Source organism: Coffea arabica, chromosome 6e (assembly GCF_036785885.1).
Source record: "Coffea arabica cultivar ET-39 chromosome 6e, Coffea Arabica ET-39 HiFi, whole genome shotgun sequence".
NCBI classification, from domain to species: Eukaryota; Viridiplantae; Streptophyta; class Magnoliopsida; order Gentianales; family Rubiaceae; genus Coffea; species Coffea arabica.
The window spans coordinates 59077429-59088277 of record NC_092321.1 but is presented as its reverse complement, the minus strand read 5'-3'; the positions used below and the strand labels follow the sequence as shown (position 1 = coordinate 59088277).

The window sequence follows — 10849 nt, the reverse complement described above, 5'->3', positions numbered from 1 at the left end:
CAATAGCCCAACTTCGGCACCAGGATTCTTCCGAGAATGGAGGGCGGCGGAAATTCTAGTTTGAGATGATAGAGAGCCAATCTTTGGACACGCATTGGAATCGCATTAGGGTTTTCGCCTGAAAAAACAGTAAAATTTGACACATTAAATCTTGATTGTTGCCAATCACAAATGCTGAGGAGCATGACAGCCGAAAACCTGGTTTGGCTGAAGAGCTGCCGTCAAAAGAGGGGTGGATTTGGTGCATTGATCTTTTTCGGCGAGATTAGAGTTTCAACATGTAAAAGCTGCCCAGGATTTTCAAGTAAGGAGGCATCTGCAGCACTTGCGATTTCATTGCTTTCATCGATATCGTTAGCATCAGGTGCTTCTGGGGCGGAAGAAAATGTGGTGGCTTTTTGCCAACTCTCACCGGCTATCTTCATGCAGGATGAGGAGCCAGCGGGCATCATCGGAGTTTCAGAGCCAGCGGGCATCATCAGAGTTTCGAGAGAAAGGCTGCTTTGATGAATGGAAATAAAAAGTTTGACGATGTTATGTTATGTTTTCTTTTCTTTTTTTCCCCCTTTTTTAATCTCTCACTTGCACCTCTTCTCCATTCTCCCTTACCATCCAACTCATCCCTCACTTTGTTCTATTTTCTTATGCTGTAATTTTAATGTCCTTTTAAGATTTTGACACAAAGATTTACTAATTTTCTTTTTAATCAAAACTAAATGAATTAAGAATGTAGTTGATGGATTGGAGATGAGGGAAAGGGATGGGTTGGACGGTATTAGGAGAGAGAATGTAAATAAGAGTTTCTGGTAAGTGATAGGTTGTGACCTCTCACTTACACTAAAAGAAAAAGTGAAAAAAGTGTGTTTGATAGCAAATTATTTGTACAAAAGTATCTACTTGCATCATAAACATATATTTAACAATATTTTTATCTCACATATATTATACCAAAAAAATATTATTTATAATATTTTTTAAAAAGACTATCCCAAATAATTTCCTATTGTTACTTGGATAGTTGGCTATTATAGAAAGTGCAATTTAATTTTGGATTACATTCACTCACCCAAAAAAATTAATCTTTTTTGTAAGTGATTTTGATCACCCGAAAAAATTTTAATCATGTTTTAGGTGATTTTGATGGTGCTTTATTAGTTTTTCATTACTTTTTGATAATTGTGCAAAATTGTTCGTCTCACAATATCAATTATGCAAAAATCCTAAAAATGGTACTGCAGTTTATGCTAATGGATTGGTAAAAATGTACACATGACTTCTTAACGACACAGTCTGCACGTATCCAAACCCACAAAAAGTAATTTGGTAGTTAAGGTTTACAATGTATTAGATGAATGAAGTAAAGATAAGGAAGAAAGGAATTAATAGCGCTTATGGAAAATAACAAAGATAATGAACTCAAAAGTTGTGATGGATTTGTTTTTTATTTTGTTTGTTTGTGTTTGTAATTATCGTGCCCTCTTCTGAATCGTAAACCGTAGTGTATTATAAAATATCGGTTGTATTTTATTTTAACTTTATGAAAGAAATTTTTTTTTTTTGTTGAAAGAACACTATAGAGTATAATTAATGGTAAATGTAACAACTTGTTTGGAATTAGAAATGATGGGACTCATAATCAATTGCATAGTATTGGTGTTAAGCAGTTAAATAGTAGTTATTTATCAACATTTTTCACCCACATTTATGCACAAAAACGAAATCTCGGGAACCATTACTCTACCAAAAAAAATGAATAACTAAAAAACACGTGAACCATTGTCCGTAGTCACTTCCCCCAACCCTAACATCTGTGATATTGTTTTTTTCTTTTTTTCCCATTAAAAAAAGAAAAAATAGGAATCGTGACATAGGCAGCCAGTCAATTAGCTTTTTTTTTAGCTAATTTTGCAAAGCCGAAGCTCTAGCCGAAATAAAACTAATATCAAGGTGTGACTTAGGGATGTAAACGAATCAAACCTGTAATGCACAGTCCGGACTCAATTCGTTAAACGCTCGATTTGAGTTCGATTTTCAATGAACTCGAACTCAAATTCGAATAGGAATTAGGATTTATTTTATATTACGGAATCAAGTTCAAACTTGTAGATATTCAGATCGTTAAGCTTCAATTCGATTCTAATAATTTTTAATATTTTTATTTAAAAAATTTGTTAATATTTTATATAAAATTACATATCTTTCATTTTATTATATAGATATTATATATGTATTAGTGATAATTTAATATTAAAATTGAAGAATTAAATAAATTTTTTAGCTCTTGAATCGAGCTCAAACCTATCAAATATTAAATCAAATCAAACTCGAGTTTAGATTTTGAGTTCGTATAGGATTTGACTTCATATTCAAATTCGAGGCCAAAATTTCAAATTGAGCTTGAACTGTGGAAAATTCAATTCGATTCGACTCGTTTACAGCTCTAGATTGACTTCTTTATTCGGGCTCAAATTCTTATGATCTAATCTTAACTGTTTCAATTAATGGGTTTTGGCCTTAAATGAGCTTGGCTCAAATTTAGAATTTTATACAAGATTTCATCTAAAAAATCAAAATTTTAGATAGTTAGTATAACAATAATTTATTTAGTACTACAAACTTTTCAAATAGTAGTTATTTATAAAATAATAAGGAGTATGTGATACTAATTTCATACTTAATAAACAGGACCTTTCCTTATTTTCGCCCTAAGAGCATAGGATAAGTACATAAAATAAAGACGGTGGATCTATCATAAAATTCAAACTCCTTGAATTGTGTAAAGTTTTGCCTGTAAAATTTGAATTTTATTGGACATTTAAACACTGGGCCCACCTCTTATCTGTACATCTTAGGGCACAAAATAAAGAACTCGGTAAATATATATTATATTTTTAAACGTACATATTTATACGGCTGAGTGGCCAGTATTTACTTTGGGCCTTTTTAATTCCCAAATGCAGCCAGCCCATTTACATATGAAGTTCCATATATTTTGAATTATCTCTCTTTCCATTCTTAGCTGCAGCTGCACATATCATAACACTGTTTGTCCAAAGCTCCTTCAAACTAAAAAAAGAAAAAAAAAATCCCAGAATTCTTTGAGTAGCATTTATAGTCCAGAGTGGAGAAGGAGAGGATGTGATACCTTAAGTTTGTCTCACATTGGAAGTTTACAGTGGAAAGGAATAGTATATGACCTTACGTGCCCATTCAACTATTATCAACTCCAGTCAATCATTTTGGACCTATGAATTTTATCAAAAGTTGTTGGGCCAGCCCTTAGACTCGGAATGTTACAATTGATACCTGAACAAACCTGATGGTGGTCTCTGCGTGGGACGCAAAGCCTTAAGGGGAGTGAATGTGATACCTGAGTTTTTCCCACATCGAAAGTTTGAAGTAAAAAGGGAAAGGAATGATGTATGACCTTAGACTGGTTCGGTTACTAACAATTTGGGTTAACCATTTTCATTCTTCAGATTTCGCTCAAAAGTTGTTAGGCCAATCCTTGGGTTCAAAGCGTTACAAAAGTTGTTAATCCAACCCTTGGGTTTGGAGCGTTACAAGGGTGGTCTTTACATGAGATGCAAAGCCTTAAGGGGAGTGAATGTGATACCCCAAGTTTGTCTCACATCAAAAGTTTGAAGTAAAAAGGAAAAGAAATGGTATATGAGCTTGTATTCATCGAGCTACTAACAACTAGACCTGTTAATCGAATCGGATAGCTCGCGAGCCAAGCTCAACTCAGCTCGATAAAGGCTCGACTCGGGTCGTTTACTAAGAAAAATGAGCCGAGCTCGAGTTGTATATATACTCGTCTATTAAATGAGTTAAGCTATGCTTGACTCGCTAACAGCTCGACAGGCTCGAATAGTAGGGGCATTATCATAATTTCATTGTATATCTGATAGTTTTACCCTCTTTCCTTTCCTCGATAAGGGCTTGACTCGGCTTATTAAGCTCGGCTCGATTTCAAACTCGAGTTCGAGTTTTCAGCCGAGTTTTACGAGTCGATCTCGAACAACTTTTGAAATTCGAATTACTAATCGAGCTAGCTCGATTGGAGGTTCGAGTCGAGCTCGATTATCATGTGCTCGAGCTCGAATCGGCTCGATTAACAGCTCTACTAACAACTTAGGTTAACCATTTTCATCCTATAGATTTCGCTCAGAAGTTGTTAAGCCAGTCCTTGGTCCGGGGCGTTACAGAGGATGGCTTGGATCTCTGCCAGCAAGAAGAAGAAGCTGTAAAAGCCTTCTGAAAGTGATGCACTCTACCAGGTACTTATGCCTATACCACGGTAACATTTGCTTGCAAAATATTAATTACAGACCTGGTCTTGATTCAAGAAATGGTTGATTGGTCCATTGGTATTATCCATTTTTGCAGTAAATCTTAGAAGCTAGTGTGTATCCAAGAGAGGCAGAGTCAAATGAAAGAGCTCAGAGAATTAACAGCTAAGCATCAAGCATGGTGAGTCTCAGTTGATTGCCTCATTCTTATTAACTTTGGGTTGGTGGTAATGGGTTCATATTGGTGTTATCATGGAAATAGGAATGTTATGATTACACCTGCTGATGAAGGGCAGTTCTTGAACATGCTAATCAAGTTGATCAATGCCAAAAACACTATGGAGATTGGGGATTACACAGGTTACTCACTTCTGCCTACAGTTCTTGCTCTTCCACGGGAAGGGAAGGTACTTTTGTCAGTCTGCTTTCAATTGCGTTTTTGGACACCTTTTCCTAATCTTTGACGTATTTTGGCTGCACTTAATAATATCCAATTGGAATTCCAATCTATATATTTCAGTTTGATGGGAATCAAATTCAGCTTAAATATTTTTAAAAAAATTAATTTACAACTAACCCATAATGGTGAAAATTTAGTCTAACTGAAGAAACTCACAGCTAGTGAAAATTTGAATGATTTTTTTTTTTTTTTTTACAGTTAAAACAGATATCTGAAAATGTTATTCTTGAGAATTATTTAAGCATGCGATTTTTGGTCCTTCAGGCTAATTTCAACTTCGAAAAGGAACAATTAAACATCCATTTTTGCAGCGTCAAACCATAAAATCGAGATTCACTGATTAACTAATAATTTTTCACTTGATGTAATGCAAAAAAATCGAATGAATGGTTTGTTTGTAATGGGCCATGGACAATTGGTCGTTGAGAGAAAGCTACGAATTGGGTCTGCCCAAAATTGAAAAGGCTGGTGCGCTCATAAATTTGACTTCAGATAAGACCCAGCTTTGCCGGTGCTTGATGAGTTGATTGAAGATGTAATGCCCATATCTAGCCCACCACCAACTACGGTTTTGCTTTTATGCTTACTTGTGAAAAAGCACACTATATATGTGTTCAAAAAATTAAAAAAATATATTAAAGCAGTGGAAGTTATTGGTTGTTACGCCTTTGAAAAATCTAAAAACATGGTAATCATTGGTAAATAATAAATATGAGTATTTTCTTCTTTCTTCTTTTATTTTTTTTTTTTTTTTGCGTAGACAAAAATATGTTAATTTTTTTCTTTGAGTAAATGACATAAATGGGCAATAAACCATGTAAATTTTCAAAATAAAGAATGAATAAGAAAGAATGTAGCGACTTTTATAGTACGGTTTTCAATATAATTTGTTGTATTTATAGGAAAGTGATATTTGAACTCCCAAATTAGTCTCTTGCACTACTTGAAAGCATATTATTTAGCGAGTGAATTGGAATGCAAGAGGTTAAAATGGGAGCACAAATATCAATTCCCTATTTATATCCCTAGCATTGATACATGTCTAAACACCACGCCTTCAGCCGTGAGCAACTGTTCGAGAACCTACGCCAACAAGCTTGCCTGATCTAAAGGCGTGGTCTCTTTCAGTGATAGCAGTCACGCTTCGATCAGCTAATGTTAATCGGTTATTGGTACTTTTGCTGTAAAATGCTGCCTAGAATGTCCATATCGAATTTCGGCAAGATGATGAAAAGTCACGTAGATATAATTAGACAAACAAGCAATAAGTTAAGCAGGGAGATTTTTACAAGTCTTTTGCTTGGCATTAAGTGAATGCAAAGAGATGGAACAAAAGAAATTGAAAATTTTTATGGAGCTGTGGCACCTATAATCCACAAGGGTAATGAACAAGAATTTTGAAGACCTACTAGAATTCCAAGACCAGCAATCGTGTTTCAGTCACTCAAAGACAATCAGATTACGGGGGAAGGGATGAATTGGATAGTATGGAGGGAAGGAGCACAAATGAGAGGTCCCAAGTTTGAGACCTCCCACTTACCAAAAAAATATCAAATTACCAAAAATAAAAAGAGTAATGAACTATAAAGTGTTATGGAAATTTTTTGAAAAAAAAAAAATTAGACTAGGAATATAAAATAGTCATAAAGAAGATGTAAATTTTGGAAAATTTGTGAATGGGAAATGGCTCTTCTGTGTTTCTGTCAAATGAACAATTTTAAGGCATCCAGTTAGACACAGATGCCCATCCAGTAACAATTGACTAGTTGAGCATGTGAGACTAACCAGTGACCAGCCAGGCAATTATGCTACTAAGCAATGTCCATGCTTTTCGCCTTTTCATATGATTCATTGCATTTCTACTTCTTTCCTCTAATGAGTACACTTGGTTATGTTTGCTACCCTGTCATATGAAACTTAAATTTTCTACCAGTGAATTATCCATCAGATTTGTCATATTGTTTGACATGCTAACATGTTGCTACCTCAGAGGTCTAAATTACTCCACAAATTTACAGCATGCTTATACTTGAGAAATGGAAATAATCATATAACTTGAGTAAATGAAACTAGTTAAAAAAAAATTTGTTACTATACACCAAAGAGATGCATCCAACAACCATGTAAGCATTGAAAATATTCTATTACCGTAATCGTCAACAGCCAAAATGAACTCTCTGGAAATAGGGATATCAAATTGCATGTAATAGTGTTCATCACATAATATGCTAGCATTAGTGTCTCCAAACCTGAGCAGTTAGCAAACTGAAAGGCAAATAGATAAGTATATTAAGTCTATGACAAAACACCTAATAAGAGAGTAGTAGACTAACTAAACACAGGCAAGTGTCTCAACGAGTTTGTTGGCTCCATTGAACGTGAAACTTGTCAGATTGAGTTCAAACATATTAAGATCAGCAGGTTCAATTTGAACTAGCTCTTCAACAGTCTTACCCTTGATATCGTAGCAAATGATTTTACCAGGCACTGATATAACTAGCCTTGGGTTCTGCCCTCTTTCATCAACAACAAAACTACGTACACGAAATCCAAATTTCCCAAGCATACGAAAGCCAAAATCCACATCGAATATACACTTTGGAGGATTTGGAGGCTTCACCAACAGTGGACCAAATGCACACAAAAAACCAAGATCAATGTGATACTTTGGCAACCATTGTGCAAAGTGACTCGCATTGGGATAAATATCCACCTCCAATTGTGAGATTTCCAACTCATAGCCAGTTGAGTAAATAAGCCATATATTACCCCCAGACTCACCAAAATACAGAACATAACCAGGCCCAGTTTCCTCATGACCATCATCCCACACTTGTTGACCATAATCATGCTTGAAATCATAATACAGTACATCCATTTCATTGCACCAAAATTGAATACCATTCCAAAACACGCCATCATGGAAAGAATACCGCCAACCGGGAGCATTAGATCTCTCACAGTTTTTCCAGACGCCATTTTCCGATGAATAGACAGTGTACCGGAATTTCTGTCTCCCTTCCACACCTGGCTTTTTCTCCCAAACACAGACCAGGCTATAATATTCAGATTCTAGAGGATCAAAACAAATATTAACCGCCACAATTTCAAACTTAGACCAGTCCATAGTATCAACTAAAGGAATGCGCCTACACTGGTTCGTGGTAGGATTAAAGACATAAAATCTCCTACTTTCATTCGCAGGCAAGAAATCAATACAAAATAACCCCTTACTGCTATGCATCCCCACAATTTCTCCTTCGACGTCAAACAAATTAGAGAAACGAGAACTGATCATACCTACTGAATTTAACTCCTCTTTGCAAAGAGGAACATGATAGAGCTTGGATTTCCCCTGTATTTTACGCAGCATCAACAGCCCAACTTCGGCACCAGGGTTCTTCCGAGAATGGAGGAGGCGGAAATTCGAGTTTGAGATGATAGAGAGCCAATCTTTGGACACGCATTGGAATCGCATTAGGGATTTCGCCGGCAAAAACAGTAAAACTTGAGTCATTAGATCTTGATTGTTGCCAACCACAATAGCTGATGACCATGACGATTGAAAATTTCGTTCGCCTGAAGAACTACCGTCATCGGAGGAGAGGTTTTGGTTATTTAAATTTTCCGACAGGATTAGGGTTTCGGCATCTAGAAGCTGCGTAGGGTTTCCAACTACGGAGCCATCTGCAGCACTTGCCATTTCTTCTCTTACACCATTATGATCAGTAACAGTTGTTTCTGGGACGGCTGAAGAAGGGATGGCTCTTTGCAGGCTGTCGCCGGCGACCTCGATGCCGGAGGAATAGCCAGCGGGCACCATCGGGATTTTGGAGAAGTCTCGATTTGATGACCGAGCAGAGGGTTTTGTATGTTTCTCATATATATCGTCACTTAACACGTTAAACAGTAACACGTCGTCGTCGTCGTTACTTTTGGTTGTCGTTAAACAGTAACATGCCGAGGCTAGGCATGTTGATGGGTAGGATTTGGTTAGATCCCTTAACACGTCGTCGTTTTGTTGTCTGTTTTCGGGGTTTTATTTACCTCAAAGCTTAATAAATTTTCTCAATCAGAAGTAATGATCATGTAAATCAATAACGATTTCAGAATTTTTTTTTCTTTTGGTAGAAAAATTAGTGTATGTCAAAAACAATAAAACATGTGTATCTTATCCATTAGCACGATTTACATTGAAAGTTTGATATTGATTTGTTACATTCATCTTATAATTGTGGTTTACATTCTCATTACAAAAAAAAATTTAAAAAAAAGAAAGAAAAAAGAAAAACTTGTTGACATTCATCCAAGAAGAATAAATCTTATATACACTGAAAGTATACATACACTATTACCATTGGATCTATAACATGTGTATAAAAATTGAATTTCAAATTTAAATTTACATAATTATTATTCAATCTTATATACACTGAAAGTATACATACAATATTACTATTGAATTTATAACATATGTACAAAAGTTGAATTTTAAATTTAAATTTTACATAATTATCATTCATCTAATACTGACAGTGTATAGACCGTCAATTTAAGAAAGATTAATCAATTGAAAGATTCGACATTGATTCGATTATGTACCTAATAAAATCAATGTTGCTGTAAATTCGCATACACATCTTTGCTGAACGGGTACACATCTAGTAAGTGCGTGCCACTCGCAAATGTATAATTTTCCATTCAAAAATGCTCCGAATCCAAGATGGACTCTATATTAAGTTAAATTCCCTAGGGAAAAAAGGCTTTTGATGGATGGAAATTTGGCTACTTTATGACCTTGGCCGAGGTTAGGCATGTTGATGGGTAGGGTTTGGGTTAGATCCCTTTAATTTAGATTCAAATTCATTTAATTTAGTTAGATCCAAATCCAAATCCATACCTTTTTGAGTCTGAAAAAGTAAGTCCATACCCAAATTCTTATGGATCTGAGTATCCATGGGTATTTTCTGAACATACTAAAGTAAAAATGTATTTATAATATGTAAAGTTCATAAAAAATATAAATACCATCTAATTTTTGTTTTCAAATAATAAAATTAACATTCAACAAGTTGAATGAATAGTGTGAACTCAAAAAAAGAATTATTATTAACTACTTCTATATATTTTCAAAGACTCAACTGCATTTACATCCAATATTTCATTTATTTGCCTTTACCTTTTCCTTTTCCTTGAAAACATTTGTACAAATTATAACGACAACTAGGATTAGTTTTTAAAAAAGAAAACAAGCATAACATATATAAAATATTAGTCTTATTAAAAAATATAATTTTGCACATCTTTTTCTTATTTAAACCTCAATGTTGGTAAATGTCTCGCAATCCAATACTAAAATAGTGAATGAGATAAAAGTCATTTGACTAAGGACCGATGACAAATAAATAATAGAATAAGAAGATTTATAAACACTTGTTTATTTTTTCTTTAATTCAATCTAATCATCAGTAGTCACTAATGTTTCAACCATATTTAGAAGTAACTTGGCACAAGTTTCATCAATCACCCAATCATCAACACTAAATGCAGATTCTGATGCTATAAAATCTTACTGTATTTGATCCAATAGCTATAAAATATTAGATTATTTTATAAATTTACTAATATATATTATTTAATTAAATATATATGGGTCTAATTAATGTCTGGTATGGGTCTAGATTTGGATATGAATTTTAGAAAACCAAACCTTATCCAGACCCCGCGACTCTCTCACAAGATCTAGGTCTGGGTAGGGTCTGGATTTAAGAAATTAAATCCAAACCCTACCCAAATATATTGGGTTTGGGTTGATTTTGGATAAAATCCAATCCATTGACATGCCTAGCCAAGGCCTAATTAACATTAAACTAAATCTTAGCGGGAAGAACTGAGAACTTTTTTAATTGGTTTTGGCATTAGGGACAAATTAAAGCTGAATTCAGAAAATTGAAAATTCAATAGCATAGGCACTGTTAAGCTTAAATTTTGAGAGGCCAAATTAGATGATTGATAAAAGGAAAAAAAAATGAACAATTTTTAGGCATCCAATTAGACACATATGCCAATCCAGTAATAGTTGAGCATGTGAGATTAA

At 34.6% G+C, this 10849-nt stretch overlaps 1 protein-coding gene across 1 annotated transcript; it reads right to left on the bottom strand.

The window, feature by feature from the left end:
* Positions 1-7084: 7084 nt before the first annotated feature.
* Positions 7085-8575, bottom strand: LOC113696876 (F-box protein At5g07610-like). The gene has a single exon (XM_027216263.1). The coding sequence runs from the start codon at positions 8573-8575 to the stop codon at positions 7085-7087; it is 1491 nt and encodes a 496-aa protein (XP_027072064.1).
* Positions 8576-10849: the final 2274 nt, after the last annotated feature.